The sequence below is a fragment of the Gymnodraco acuticeps genome, unplaced genomic scaffold (genome assembly GCF_902827175.1).
Source record: "Gymnodraco acuticeps unplaced genomic scaffold, fGymAcu1.1, whole genome shotgun sequence".
Taxonomy (NCBI): domain Eukaryota; kingdom Metazoa; phylum Chordata; class Actinopteri; order Perciformes; family Bathydraconidae; genus Gymnodraco; species Gymnodraco acuticeps.
In genome coordinates, this window is record NW_022990513.1 from 384,490 (window position 1) to 399,609 (window position 15,120).

Below are 15,120 nucleotides of genomic sequence, written 5' to 3' on the forward strand. Positions count from 1 at the left end.
CACATCTCATTCTCCTCATCTCTCTCATCATTCACACTCTTATCTCCTCTCATCTCATCACATCTCATCTCATCTCATCTCCTCTCATCACATCTCATCTCCTCACATCTCATCTCATCTCCTCTCATCTCCTCTCATCACATCTCCTCTCATCTCCTCTCATCACATCTCAGCTGCTGAGGTTCAATTCATCCACATGGAGCGAGCAGGACTCACAGGGAGTGTGACTGGTGAAGAAGAGGAAGGACACTCCAGGATGAAGCCTCCACTTCCCCTGCTCCTCCGCCTGACAGAACACAGCGCTGCCCCCCCCACTCACGGCCCTGTGCAGCTCCTGGATCAGGTACCTAAACACACACACACACACACACACACACACACACACACACACACACACACACACACACACATACACACCACACACACACACACACACACACACCACACACACACACACACACACACACAGCAGTCTATATACTCGTTTGTATGTACGCATCAGCATGAAGCACCGAGGAACATTTGCAGCAAATACACACCTGACACACCCCCTTCTTGCAATGACTTCTGCATGGCTGTCATTAAGTATTTCACCTACATAAAAGACAGAATCAAGGAAAACTCAAATTAAATAATTGATAAAAGATTGTTTTCATTGTTCATCATGCTGTAATGAATGTCCCACATGAATGTATTTGTTTTATTCTAAGGACAGATAAATGCAAGATTTCAGTGAAGGTTTTAATCAATCCTCACTTTGGACTGCAACAGGGGTAATTGTAAAAAGAAATATAAAGAACATATCCTGTGGTGACAACTTTATTTGTTTGTCTATGGGGGTTATTCCCTATCTTTATTCAAGAGCGTGGTCTTTAGATTTGAGAGCATACTTTATTGATTTCACGTTCAGAATATGTATTTCTTTCCCTCAAACCCTGTCCTCGCACTCAAATGGTGGCTGATTGTGCTTAGATCTGCTCTGCTGCTGCTCAAACTGTATGCTTGCACTCAGATATATTGCTGCTTACAGATTTCCTGGGTTCCAGTTTAAAACCTTCTCCTCGCACTCAGGCTGTTTCTGTGCGCTCGTGAAATGTCTGCTCTCAGATTTCTTCTGTGCGCGCTCGGATCTTTGGTGCATCAACCCTGTCAAAATCCCTCAACCAATAAGAGGCCTGGTGTCCTTGCGAGTGCGTTCGCTTTACTTATGGTACGTTCGCTTTACTTATGGTTTATAAACTACCGCCCTCCACGGCTTTATGTACTTCACTTGTTTAATTTACAACTTTTTTTGGGGGGGGGGGGGGGGTAAGCACAGTTATATATTTATAAAACGGACAAGTCAAGTCAAGCAATCTGATGTTTCTTAGCCGTGATTATAATGAGCGTATATCCCGGGTATAATTGTAATTACTTTTCAGAAGTCAGTATCCCTCCGCGTCTGAGAAAAGCTACAACCGTACAACTGTTACATTACGTCCGTTACGAAACTAACTAACAAACAAGCTTAAGATGGAAACATTTAAGGTTAACTTCGACCTCCGGGGTGGCCTTACTATGGAGGAGTCGATTGAGAAGTGCCTATCTCCAGAAAAAAAAGCACCTAATATGTTCGCTAGCTGTTATTGTTGTTGCATAGCAACCACCTCGCACTATGTTTTGTGCAGAAGGCAACGGAGGGACCATTTAATTGTATTCCCGGGCTGATTTTTAGTCCCAGTCCGCCACGGAACGTAGCTATTATGTAAGGTGCTGGTATATATATACTAACTGTGCTTCCCCCCCCCAAAAAAAGTTGTAAATTAAACAAGTGAAGTACATGCTATGTTATAAAGCCGTGGAGGGCGGTAGTTTATAAACCAAAGAGTAACCGCCCTTACGGGACGCTCTAATAAGTAAAGCGAACGCACCCGCAATGACACCTGGCCTCCTATTGGTTGAGGGATTTTGACAGGGTTGTTGCACAAAAGATCCGAGCGCGCACAGAAGAAATCTGAGGTTACCTACTGTAACGGCCCGTCCACACTACAGCTTCGACAGCTTCAAAAACGGTTTCCAACGCGTCTGCCCATTCACTTTGAATGGAAGCAGAGCAGAGCTTTCCTGGCGTTTCAGGCTGCAAAAGTTGAGCAATGTTCATCTTTTGAAGCTTCTGAAGCTTTCGGTGGAAGCGTCAGCCAATCAAATCATATGCCAGTACAAGCTCTAGCCAATCAAACCGCTGCTTGTGTGTCAGGGGCGGGAGATTCATGTGATTGGTTGTTGGTCGAGCTTCAGACACGCCGAGCTCCAAGCTTTTTTTGAAGCTGTAGTGTGGACGGGCCGTAACCCCAGCTTCTATGAGTAAATGGCGCAGCCCTCTAAGGCTATCGCTATTGGGTAATCCCCCTGCGCCCCCGCGCAGCACTGAAAACTTGTAGTCCACGCCCACCGGCAAGGTGGGCCCCACCCTCGGGCCTCCTTCCGGTATAAATAGGAAGGAGGCCCGGCAATCTGCTCCCATACAAAATCACTTTTCTTCAGCTATTCGTACAGCCAGTGGGGCCCCGCACTTAGAGGGCTTCGCCATTTACTCATAGAAGCTGGGTTACAGTAGGTAACCTCAGTTCTATTTCGTATATGGCTTCGCCCTCTAAGGCTATCGCTATTGGGTTAAGGGCGAAGCATGATGTAGTCTGCGCCCCACTGGGTCCGCCCGGCACTAGAAGCACAGACACACCTGCTCAATAACACCCCCTGCCTGTTGTGCCATGCGTAATGGCGCATCACCGTCCCTGGAACATAGCAAAACATGCCTATCTTCCCGACGGGGTGAAGGCTGTGAACAATACATACCGGCCACGAAGGTCCCACCTTGTCCTGCGATCATAGAGGGGGAACAGCAGCTCTCTGCGTGTCAGACAGGTAGGAGAGCGCCCAGCTGGATCCCTGACGTCACTCACTCTGACCAGGCACTCCGTACAAAGTGTGTCAGAGGAAAAAGGAACATCCCTCCTATAAGAGGGGAAAAGGGCCGCTCTCCACGTGCCGAGAGGCAGGAGAGAGGCGCACAGCTGGCTCCCTGACGTCACTCACTCCGACAGGACACCCAGTACAGGGTGTGTCAGAGAGGAATGGGAGACATCCCTCAAATAAAAATGAATAAATGAACAGGGGGAAGATCAAGATGCAGCAGTGCAAATATCTTCCACTGACATTCCTCCGTGCAACGCCGTGGAGGAGGAAATTCCTCTGGTGGAGTGCGTATTGATGTTCTCCGGGGGCTCCACGCCAGAGGAGACATATGCCTGTGACACAGCCTCACACAGCCAGTGTGACAGCCGTTGTGCAGACAGAGGTTGCCCGATTGAGCGCTCTCTATAGTGCACAAACAGGCGCTGAGAACGGCGCCAAGCCGCCGTGCGCGCCACATAGCAGGACAGCGCGCGCACAGGACAGAGGAGATGAGACGTGGCTTCTTCCTCCGACCTGTAAGGAGGGGGGAATAAGCCAGCCAGGGTGATCACTCTTGACCTAAAAGAGTTGTGATGACCTTAGGCATGAAGCCGGGTTAGGGCGTAAAACAGCTGAACTGCCATCTCCTTGGATCCGGAGACATGACGGAGCCACAGAGAGAGCAGACAAATCCCTCACCCTTTTCTCTGATAGAGCCAAAAGCAGTACTACTTTGGCTGACAACAGTTTAAGGGGAACCTGATCAGGTTCAAATGGGGCTTTGCTTTAGTGCGCGTAACACCAAAGCCAAATTCCACTGAGGCGCCAGTGTGCGTGACACAGGTCTGAGTCTCCATACTCCTCGCATACAACGGCTGCTGCGCTCTGCGAGCCCCTCTGTTAATTTCGCCGGGAATATACATTGCTCTGATGGAGAGCAACGTGTGTGCGCGCCCAGAACAGCAGCCGCCTGGCTGCGTTCAGAAGCTGCACAGATCGTACTCCTCCCTGGTGATTGAGGTAGGCTGCTTCCACAGCCGTGGCCTGTTGTCTGTGCAAATCAACACATGTTTGATTGTACAGCAACGGGGCGACTCCCCCGTTCTTTTCCGAGATTTAGAAAAATAGCGGGAGTAAAAACCGCGCAAGACACTGTTCCTGGGATGACAGGAGTGTTTCTTGTATCCCATGGAACTGCTGGGGGGAGAGGCTTCTCTGTGATGTGCCGTAATGGTCGTCATGGTGACGAGCCACGCCATCGCCGCCGCCCGTGAGGCAAAAGGGCTGCGAGGGAGTTTCCACACGCTGCATTTCACTCCGTCTCTCATCATGAGGCGCGTACACGCCCAGAGGATGAGAGGTGTGTGCAGTGCTGTCCACACGAGGCGTTATAACGGTGCTCGTGGATTTATTATGACCGTGTGTAGGAGGCATATCTGGGACAGAGGAATGCCGCGAGCTCTGCAGTTTATAAACCAATAGGTTAAAACAGCAGGCTTCTGCAGCGAATGAACCACCTCTGGAGTGTCCCCCTGTTGGAAGAGACCCAGGGGATCATCACGTGACCAGCTGACGCCAACGCGGAGCAGCTGCGTCACGGAGAGGGCTGGGTGGGGACCATTCCCAAACCGCCCCCTACACCCTACCCCTCCGTTTGCGCGTTCACGCGGAGGGTCCGCCATATTGAGGTCTGTTCCAAAGCAACGAGTGTGGAGCAGTGTGGAGGGGGAGTGGGCTATCAAGCCCTCAACCAGCGAGTCTGCAGCGGTGCTGACTTGAGACCGGTCTCTACCTGACCGGAGTCACGCTGTGTGTGTCCGTCAGGAAACAAGCTGTTAACAAGTAGTTCCAGCAAACATCCACTGATAAACTGCGATGTTAACAACCTCATGATAACCTCATATGTTTTTAACTTAGGATCAAACCTGTGTTTAGTCTAGAAAAAGGTAAATGTGTGCATTTTATTATAAAGTTGTGTATATTTACAGACCATTACGAAAACTAAGAAGCTTATAAACATCAGGTTTAAAACTAAAAGAGCTTTGAAACACGATGAAAGATGTTTGGAGTTTTATTTGAGTTATTCATTTAAACTTTTTGTCAAAGAGATGCTGATTTGAAACCGTTGTTACATACAGTTACGGCATTTCCTGTTTCTGCCAGAGAGAGGGGAGGCCGTCCCAAAGCTTGCTGCTGTATTTACTCCCTCCATCTGACAGGAGGGAGCCTCGTTGAGCTGCGAGTGTGGCTACAGACGGAGTTCACTCCATCACGGAGGGGTAGGGTCGAAGGAGTGGTTTGGGATTGGGCCTGGGTTGTGACATGCCGGAGGAGAGCTGTCAGTTCCTCCACTCGCTGCCGCGAGAGCCGCGCTCTCCTGCTGGCTGAGTTTAATTCCACTCCCAGATAAACGTTTGTCTGAGAGGGAAGAGGACAGCTCTTCTTCCAATTTATTATGAAACCCAGGCTTTGACAGATGCGATACGAGATGTACCGTCTGTAAAGCGACTTCCTCCCTGGAGCGAGCCAGCAAATAGCAGGTCATCCAGAGGAAACCACCCTCTCATCCCTCCTCTGTGTTGCGGCTCCAGCCTTCTCGACCCAAAAATGGGAGGAGCCAGGAAATATCCGAACGGCAGACGATTGTCTGGTCTGATATTCCCTGAAATGGAAAACGCAGGAATTTCCTGTGTTTCGGGATGATGGGTGTGGAAGTATGCATCCTTCAGGTGGAAGTGAACCAGTCATCCTGGTGAACACATTCCAGCACCTGTTTGATCGTCAGCATGTGGAATACTGACAGATCGAGGATGTCTCATTCCCCCAGTCTTTTTCGGGATTAGAAAAATAACGGGAGTGAAAACCCCTGATTTTCCTCCCTTTGAGGAACCCTGGAAATATCCTCTTTCAACAGGAGTTCCAGCAGCTCGGATTGGAGCGCAATACACTGTTCCTGGGATGACAGGAGTGTTTCTTGTATCCCATGGAACTGCGGGTGGAGAGGCTTCTCTGAGATATGCTGTAATGGTCGTCATGGTGACGAGCCACGCCCTCGCCGCTCGCGCTTCTTGTGGCGAAAGGGCTGCGAGGGAATCTCCACACGCTGCATTTCACTCTGGCTCTCATCATTAGGCGTGTACACGCCCAGGGGATGAGTAGTGGTGTGTGCATGCTGTCCACACGAGGCGTTATAACGGTGCTCGTAGATTTATTATGACCGTGTGTAGGAGGCATATCTGGGACAGAGGAATGCCGCGAGCTCTGCAGTTTATAAACCAATAGGTTAAAACAGCAGGCTTCTGCAGCGAATGAACCACCTCTGGAGACTCCACCTGTGGGGGAGACCCAGGGGGATCCCCATGTGACCAGCTGACGCCAACGCCGAGCAGCTGCGTCACGGATAGGGCTGTGCAGGTTTGTGACACGCCAGAGGAGAGCTGTCAGTTTCTCCACTCACTGCCGCGAGAGCCGCGCTCTGCTGGCTGAGTTTAATTCCACTATCAGATAAACGATTGTCTGAGAGGGAAGAGGACAGCTCTTCTTCCAATTTATTATGAAACCCAGGCTTTGACAGATGCGACACGAATGTACCGTCTGTAAAGCGACTTCCTCCCTGGAGCGAGCCAGCAAATAGCAGGTCGTCCAGATGAAACCACACTCTCATCCCTCCTCTGTGTAGTGGCTCCAGCCTTCTCTACATAAAAATGCGAGGAGCCAGGAAATATCCAAACGCTATTTCCTGTGTTTCGGGATGATGGGTACGTGGAAGTATGCATTCCTGCGCTGCCCGTGAGGCAACCCAAGGTGTGCTTGGACCGAAAGGCTGCGCGGAGGCCTCCACACGCTGCGTCTCACTCCGGCTCTCATCATGAGTACACGCTCAGGGGATGAATGGAGGTGTGTGCAGTGCTGTCCACACGAGGCGTTATAACGGCGCTCATGGGTTTATTATGACCGTGTGTAGGAGGCGTATCTCCGACAGAGGAATGCCGCGAGCTCTGCAGGTTATTAACCGATAGGTCAAAACCGGCAGGCTTCTGCAGCGAGCGCTGACGCCGTGGCGCTGCGGGCGCTGCCGCTGGGGGCACTCAGCCTGTAATGGTCGTCATGGTGACGAGCCACGCCATTGCCCTCGCCGCCGCTGCCCGTGAGGCGAAAGGGCTGCGAGGAAGCCTCCACACGCTGCGTTTCACTCCGGCTGTCATCATGAGGCGTGTACACGCTCAGGGGATGAGTGGAGGTGTGTGCAGTGCTGTCCACATGAGGCGTTATAACGGCGCTCATGGGTTATTATGGCCGTGTGTAGGAGGCGTATCTCGGACAGAGGAATGCCGCGAGCTCTGCAGGTTATTAACCGATAGGTTAAAACCATAGACTGTATATATAAATGGACGTAGGGTCCGTGACGTCACCCATAGGATTCTGCAGAGTTGCCGTGAAGCCCTTAGTAGGCGGAGTCGGCCACTAACGGCTCAACAGTGACGTCAGAGTTCAACTCCCGCCTTCTCCAGCCTGCTCCAAATAAGGGCAAAGAGGCGGAGCCGAGGCGGGACCTGCTGCCTCCGAGCTGGAAGTTCCAGAGCTAGCTGAAGCTACCAAGCTAAGCTAACATGCTCCCCATCTGCACGTTGCCGTCGCATTTTACGTTTCTAAGGTAAGCGGACATGAAACTATTCAGCAAAACTATACATAATAATCTAAGTTATTGAGTTTTTAGCATAATACTTCAGAATCTTAAAACCCCTTAACGTTTGTATGCAATTGTGCTAAATTCAACACTGGAATCAAGCAAATATTAATATGTTTGCATGACATTAGTTATTTATATTTTTATATCACTTAACTATACGTTTAATACATTTAAGTCAAGCTAAGGTACATGTGATGGTAGCTAGTTAGTGCTCTTACCTGTGAGGCCTCCTCCAAACAGCATAATAACCAGACTGTATCATTAAAACTAAGTACCAGTTCTAGATCCTTGACTTTAGACAAACAATTCAAAAGACAAAATGTATTTAAAGACCAATCTTTATTTGAATGTGCCTCTTAACCTGAGATATTAGTTATACAGTAATAGTATTGACAATCTAAAAAAACTGAGCAACTCAACAGTCAACTTTATGTTTCTTATTGTCTAAAGCATTTATTATTTTCATTTTCCCCCTCTCATATTCAGTGTGGACGGATTGAGACAGCGTGGTGTCCAGAGAGCTGCAGAGACTTCAGGGAGAAACCTCCGTGTGATGGACGTCCAGTCTGTTGGTTTGGAGAGGAATGAGGGTCTTTCCTCTGCGAGGAGGACCAGGCCTGATGAAGGAGCCCATGCTGGGCAAAGCTGATACCAACTGCACAGGCCTAGTCTGTCACTTTATTTGACTAAATGTGTTTACTTATACATTTAATAGGTTTACACCTTCTGTCCATATGTGCTTTTTATTTAAAACATTTGATTAACTTTTGGTTCACATTTCAATAAATTTTATTTGCACTCCTTTTGTCCATTAATCTTACTGAAAATGTTAGATTACACATTCACATCTGACTGAAGATTGGCCCCATTTATTTGTGACGTTGCAAACTCTGCGGTACAAGGCACAGGTGATGTGAAGCTCATAAAGTGAGGCAAATAGAAATAATCAGCTGATGGAGTGTAAATGTGGAAATAGCTGCATTCGATCAGCTGACTGTTTTTACAATAAAAGTAGTTTCTTAGTGAATGTCCTGTACTGGTCTTAAAATCTCATAACATCAGCTTTTAATGTTCCTCTTGGATGTTCTTCTTGACCCTCAGAGAAGGAGACAATGTCCTGTCTTTCAGGCATGTCCTTTCCTAACAAAAATGACAGGAAACATAAAACATATTATTGCAGAACAAGTGTGTTATTTATGAAAGCGGTGTGTTTGTGTGTTTAGGGGCTGTAGATATAATTATTTGTAATTGTATTTTTTTTTTTATTTCAACAATGAGCTACAAAGACAATCAGATTATGAATGAACAGTGTGAAGCTCATCAACATTGAAATATATGTTATTATCAAAATAATATTTAACTGTTATCAAAACGTAGTGCAACTGTAGAAGCTTGCTCTGTTGTCTCACTGAAAGAATAACTTTTACCACGTTTTTTACAGACAATATTGAGAGATAAATAGTAGCAGTTCTCACTATGTGTTAAATATCTTTGCCTTCAATACATTAAATTAGAAAGCTGACAAAGTCATATTGCTTGTTAACAATAACATCTAAATGTAACTTTTTGCATGGAAAAACCCCTCAACTTCACTGATGTGTAGGTGATCTAGTATTTAGTATTGTTTAATGGAATGTATATCAGTGTATTCAAGTCAATACTTCATTCATTTAAACCAATATCTTTCTTGATTCTTTGTACAGTATGAAAAATAGAGTCTTTGTACCTGAGCTGAGGTTCACTGCTGTGAGGAGTCCAGTTCTGTCTCTCACTCTCTGGTCCAGCCTGTCTGCATCACCTGGACACTTTAAACAAACAGATATATATGTAAAGTACCATGTGTACAAACAATATAACTGATTATCTTCTGTTGAACATGTTGGATTGTGTATTGTCCGAGTCAGGGTCCTTTTTATTTTACTGTAACTTTGGAAGTTGTGTTACCAATGCTTACTGTTGTTTATTTGATACCCATTTGGTAATGCAATTAATAAAAACAACAAGGTTTGGGTTTGTTCTTCAGATGACTGTGACGTTAACGTGTAAGCTCGATAATGAACTCCAGCTCAACCAACCATATTGTAATATCTAAGTAATCATCTTGAAATATGACATTAATAATTGTAATATACACACATCTTATTGTGAGGTTGATTTCACATACACTACTTCGACATTAGCTTGTCTACATACTTGAGCATAGCCAATTTAAATTAACCTTAGATGCATACAGTTCCTACCTACATAATAAAATATCTCTAAGTTACAAGGATGTAACCTTATTTTATCAACCTCAAACAGAAGCCGTTTGTTCAACAGTATTATCCCACTTAACGCTTAACACTTGTCTATTTCGTTTTAACCTTTATATATACAGTCTATGATTTTAACTTGGAGGCTACGATTAGCATCGTTAGCACCGATGTAGCTACCACTAGCTTACATGCTAACCCAAGCCTTACCATTCATTACGTAGCTGATTAAAATCATTAACACATAAATAAAGCACTCAAATGTCACTTACCGCATTCATGCACCATCTGTTTTAACCGCAGAGCGAGTCACAACAGTCCGATATATAAGCATGAAGAACAAACAACCACGGCCGGCTACAAGTTGTGTTTCCTGGATGAGCTGAGCAGGCAGAGTCCCTGTAGCTAGCTTCACGGAGCAGGTAGCAGAGAGACAAGAAGCTAACAGTGGCAGTCAATTCACAGAGCCGTCACTCAATGTGACCACGCCCTAATTGATGCACAAACTTTAAGACCTAATATAAATAAAAGGGTCGCGTTAGAAAACAATTCACTCACAGATCCATAATCATGAAGGTGGAATCTAACTATATCGATAATAAAATGTATGGAGCCAGGGGTAGAAACATGTTTTTTTCTGCTGTAAAGTTGGGCATTTTAACATGGGGGTCTATGGAAATTGCTCCTTTCTGCAGCCATCGCCTATCGGCCAATATATGAACTGCAGTGTGTGGCACTTCCGTATTGGCTTCCCGGCTCTACCACACAGTTTGCCGCTTGGTTAAAACCAGCAGGCTTCTGCAGGGAGCCCTGCTGTCTACTTAATCAACAGATTAGTGGCAGCTGGCTTAATTACCGGCTCTGCTTCCTCGGAGGCTCTCGCGGAGCAGACCAGGAGTGGGGGAGCCTCACTCCCCTTTGACTCGCCGCCGGGAGACCCTGTCTCTGGGGTGACGGGGGTCCGAACAGCCCGTCCGGGCTGATTGGAGCGTCCAGTAGCACTTTTCTGGCCGTCTCCGTAACAGACGCCTGCTTCCGCCAGAGGTGGCGCTGGATCTGTGTCACCCACGCGGAAATCCTCACCTGGGAGACAGCGACGGACGCGCACAGAATGAGCGCCGTGCTGGCCGCCTTGCTGGCCGCCTTGCTGATTTCCTCTGCCTCGGTGGTGGACCGCTCTATAGTGTCACCACCGAGTTGGAGAGCAGCGCGATGTTATTCGCCGCTGTGCTGTGGTGACGGAGAGGGGGAAAGCATGTTCGGCCGCCAAGCTGGCACCCTGCTCCGACTCTGTCTCCCCCGTCCGGGGGAGAGGAGGGAGGGGAGAACCGAACGGTGAACCGTGGAGGGAGGCGGGGCAGGAGTTGGTTTTCTTCGGACTCCTGCCTGGCACTCGGCCCCAGGGACCCGAGGCCCCGTCCGCGGCTCGTAAGCCTGACGGGCCAATCGTCGTCCTCGGCCGCAGCCGCAAGAGCGTCCGCTCTCCGCTTCCTGTCGCCCGAGGAGAGACGGGCGCAGTGTGTGCATGCTACCTGCTGGTTTAGAGCCGCGTATGCGTGCTCTGACCCCAGGCAGGATTCGCATACTGCTTTTATCTCTGCTGGTCATAACTCATTATGAACCCCAGAGCCACATGAGGGACAATCGCGGACGCAGTTGTTGCTCATGATGATTCTCAATTGCTGTGCTTCAGTAACTGTGCTGGTTTGCTGAAGAAAAGAGGGAGCAGATTGCCGGGCCTCCTTCCTATTTATACCGGAAGGAGGTCCGAGGGTGGGGCCCACCTTGCGGGTGGGCGTGGACTACAAGTTTTCAGTGCTGCGCGGGGGCGCAGGGGGATTACCCAATAGCGATAGCCTTAGAGGGCGAAGCCATATACGAAATAGATCTGAGAGCAGACATTTCACGAGCGCACAGAAACAGCCTGAGTGCGAGGAGAAGGTTTTAAGCTGGAACACAGGAAATCTGTAAGCAGCAACATATCTGAGTGCAAGCGTACAGTTTGAGCAGCAGCATAGCATATCTAAGCACAATCAGGCACTATTTGAGTGCAAGGACAGGGTTTGAGGGAAAGAAATACATAAAGTATGCTCTCAAATGTAAAGACCACACTCTTGAATAAAGATAGGGAATAACCCCCATATTTGTCCTGCCAAAATAAACTCTCTGTACTAAACACATACAAAAGACACAAAGGTCACAGCAACAGGAGGACATACCAGAGGGACTCATGGCTGTCTGTCCGATACATTTGGTCCCCGTTCCCAGGGAAACAACCTCCTTCTCAACTGTTGGAGAAAAAAGACTTTGATCACATATTTAGTCCGTACACATGCTTCACATTCTTATATCCTTTTTAAAATATGTTCTCTAAATGATAGGCAAAACATATTGTTCATGTAGTCATGTTCCTGTGCAGTGTGTTCTGGATATAAAAGGGACAATGATATTGCTTTGAGTATATTTATTACGTACATGCTTCAGAAGTGATGGAAAGTAATTACATTTATTTTCATTGTCTGCTAATTTATACTTCTACCTAGGGATGCACGATAATTATCGGCCCGATAATTATCGGTCCGATATTAGGAATTATGACGTCATCCCGATAAATTCGATACCAGTATTAATAGCCCCGATAATATACAATATATTTTTTTGGGTAAAAAAAAAGAAAAAAATACTGCGGTGTGGGTGGATTGGGATGAGGGGCGCTTGTTTTTCACTCGGCTCCTCCCGTTTTACCAGTACTGTGGTATTAGTGGTTTAGGAAGAGGGGAGTTTTTCACAAATCCAGCGCTCCCTAACTCGTGAAGCCAGGACAGTAAACAAACATGTCGTCGGTGGTATGGGCGTTGGATCTATGTGCAACTCAAGGCATATGCTCGAACCGGAGCTGCAATCATGTTGCGCACTATCCGTGCTGAGTGTGCTGACTTTTCGTACAATGTCCCACTGTCTGGCTTCCTGCATAAAGTCAAGTGCTCGGCGCAGTTGTGGCGAAATGTCGCTCCTCTGTTTTCATTTAAACAGCTCCGTATATCCGTTAGCGCAGCTAGCTAGCACCAGATGCTAACAACAACAATGCACGTAAGGTTTCTCTCTCGCTCGCTCGGGCCACACATACACACACCCTCCCGGTCCTCCAGATGGCCAGTCGGTGCCTGCCGGTGAGCGTGGAAGTGTGGTCTGCCACAAGCGGGCGACAGGAGCGGGGCTGTCAGCATCAGCTTGTAGATGGTATTTTAAACTCGATGCGCTCTGAAACTACGGGGTGGCCGAGGAAAAAAAATACACATGCGTTAATTGCGTTAAAATAATTAGTGGCGTAACATTTTTTTTATTATCGGTTATCGGTATCGGTCTTGAGAAGCAGGAAGTTATCGGTATCGGTTTAAAAAAACCAATATCGTGCATCCCTACCTTTATATATACAGTCTATGATCCCTACTTCTACCCCAAAACATTTTTGAAAAATATTGTACTCTCCTACAATTATTTCACAACATATGTTACTAGTTACTTTTGCAGGTTTATAATATGAATAAAAATAAAGAGTAAATTAACTGATACACTTTGATGAACTGTTATGGATGGAGATATCTAGCAGTATAAACAGTTGTTCATGTTATCTCATCCTTCAGCTGCAACTTAAAATGACATTAATGCATCACTTATTATAAACCAATGATATAATATATATTATTCAGAAAATGGCCACTTTGGATAAATAGTATAATTAGATGCAAAGTACATTTTGCATCTAATCAGAGGTGGGAAGTCACTAAGTACTCAAGTACTGCACTAAAGCACAATGTTGAGGTGCTTCTACTTTACTTGAGTATTTACATTTTTTGCTACTTTGTACTTCTACCTCACTACAATTCAAAGGTAAATTGTGTTTATTTAATATCTTTAGTAGCTTTACATATGTTGAGTGCAGGTCATGGTACCGGCTGGCTGTACAGCCGTCATGCCGTCAGCCGTACGTCAACGTTCTCGCGTTGCATTGACGAAACGCAAGTCGATGTTAAGTTTGGAAGGAAAAGGCTGGTTTCCCTCCGGTTACAGAGCAGGCTTGACACGAAGAGAACATGAAATATGGTTGTATGTTGTCCAACCTGTGTCAGAGTTAGCCCTCCGGGTGATTCTGAGCACCGCGGCCAGCAGGGTCCACTCTCTGCCCGGCTCAGGCTTCCCTCTCCGGGGCAGCTGTTGGAAACGCTCGTAGCACAACTTGGCGATTTCATCCGGGTCCACCATGTTAACCCGGGCCGGGGCGTGTGAGCGGGGGCACACAGGCATTAGTGTTATAATGTATGTATAAGTGAAATGTAATTTAAGAAGTCACGGTCGCACATGAACAATATCTAACAGTCTCGAGATCTCGAGAAAACGCAGAGGTCACTTCCGGGCCGAGCCGGCGAATGATTTCAAAATAAATGTCCTTCACTATTGGAGCCCGAACATCTAATTACAGGAGCTATCAGCAGGGTATTACTAGAAAACAGTAGAAGTGTCCATGTAGTACAGGAAGCAAAAACAATTACGGTAGTAATTATTTTAAGAGCAAAATATTATAGAAAACCTTGTACCATTATTGTATTGTACCCTTGTACCTCCTTGTGTGAAATAAATACAGATCATTTAATTTACTATATGCATAATTAATGAGGTTTTTAATGTACAATACCAAAATAGATGAATTTTGGATATGATGAATGGTAAAGAGCACAAATGCACACGTTTCAAATGTTGGAATAGAGTGTGTGTAACACATTGCCTGCTTATTACCTGCAGCAAGAGCAGATCTGGATTGCCTCAGCAGCACCTCCTAACTCTATGTTTGTGCTGTCTGGCTGCAGCTCAGCCTGAGAACACGGAGGCTCTTTGTGCTCCTGGATCATACTCTGTCTCACATCTCTTACGCAAAAGTAGAAACTGAATTTGCTCCAAACTGCCGTCATTTCTTCTGCGGACAAACTAAGTCGACACTGGCGGAAGATGTAGTTCCTAGTACTCTCCCTCTGTCAGAGGCAGCTTCTCTGTGCTCTCCAGGATGGCTTTGAGCTGCTGACCACATGCAGGGAGAACTCCACCATTGAGCTGCAGATTTGAACTTTTTAAGTTCCTTCAATACTTCTAACCACTATCAGTCCTTTCCTTTCTCTAGGACCTTTCAACTGTCGCTCTCAACTTTGGAAGAAAATTACCTAATGGCATTTAATGAATAATAAAAATTGA

The 15,120-nt window shown here is 46.7% G+C and overlaps 1 protein-coding gene across 1 annotated transcript in view; it reads right to left on the bottom strand.

Moving 5' to 3' along the window:
• adat1 (adenosine deaminase tRNA specific 1) overlaps window positions 1–14,335 on the bottom strand; it is a gene marked incomplete in the record, with an annotated part of 18,131 nt that extends 3,796 nt beyond the window's left edge. The window contains 4 exon segments of the mRNA XM_034227070.1: window positions 217–347; window positions 540–594; window positions 12,096–12,164; window positions 13,998–14,335. Coding sequence (XP_034082961.1) covers window positions 217–347; window positions 540–594; window positions 12,096–12,164; window positions 13,998–14,181 — 439 coding nt within the window.
• Between the last annotated feature and the right edge of the window lie 785 nt (window positions 14,336–15,120).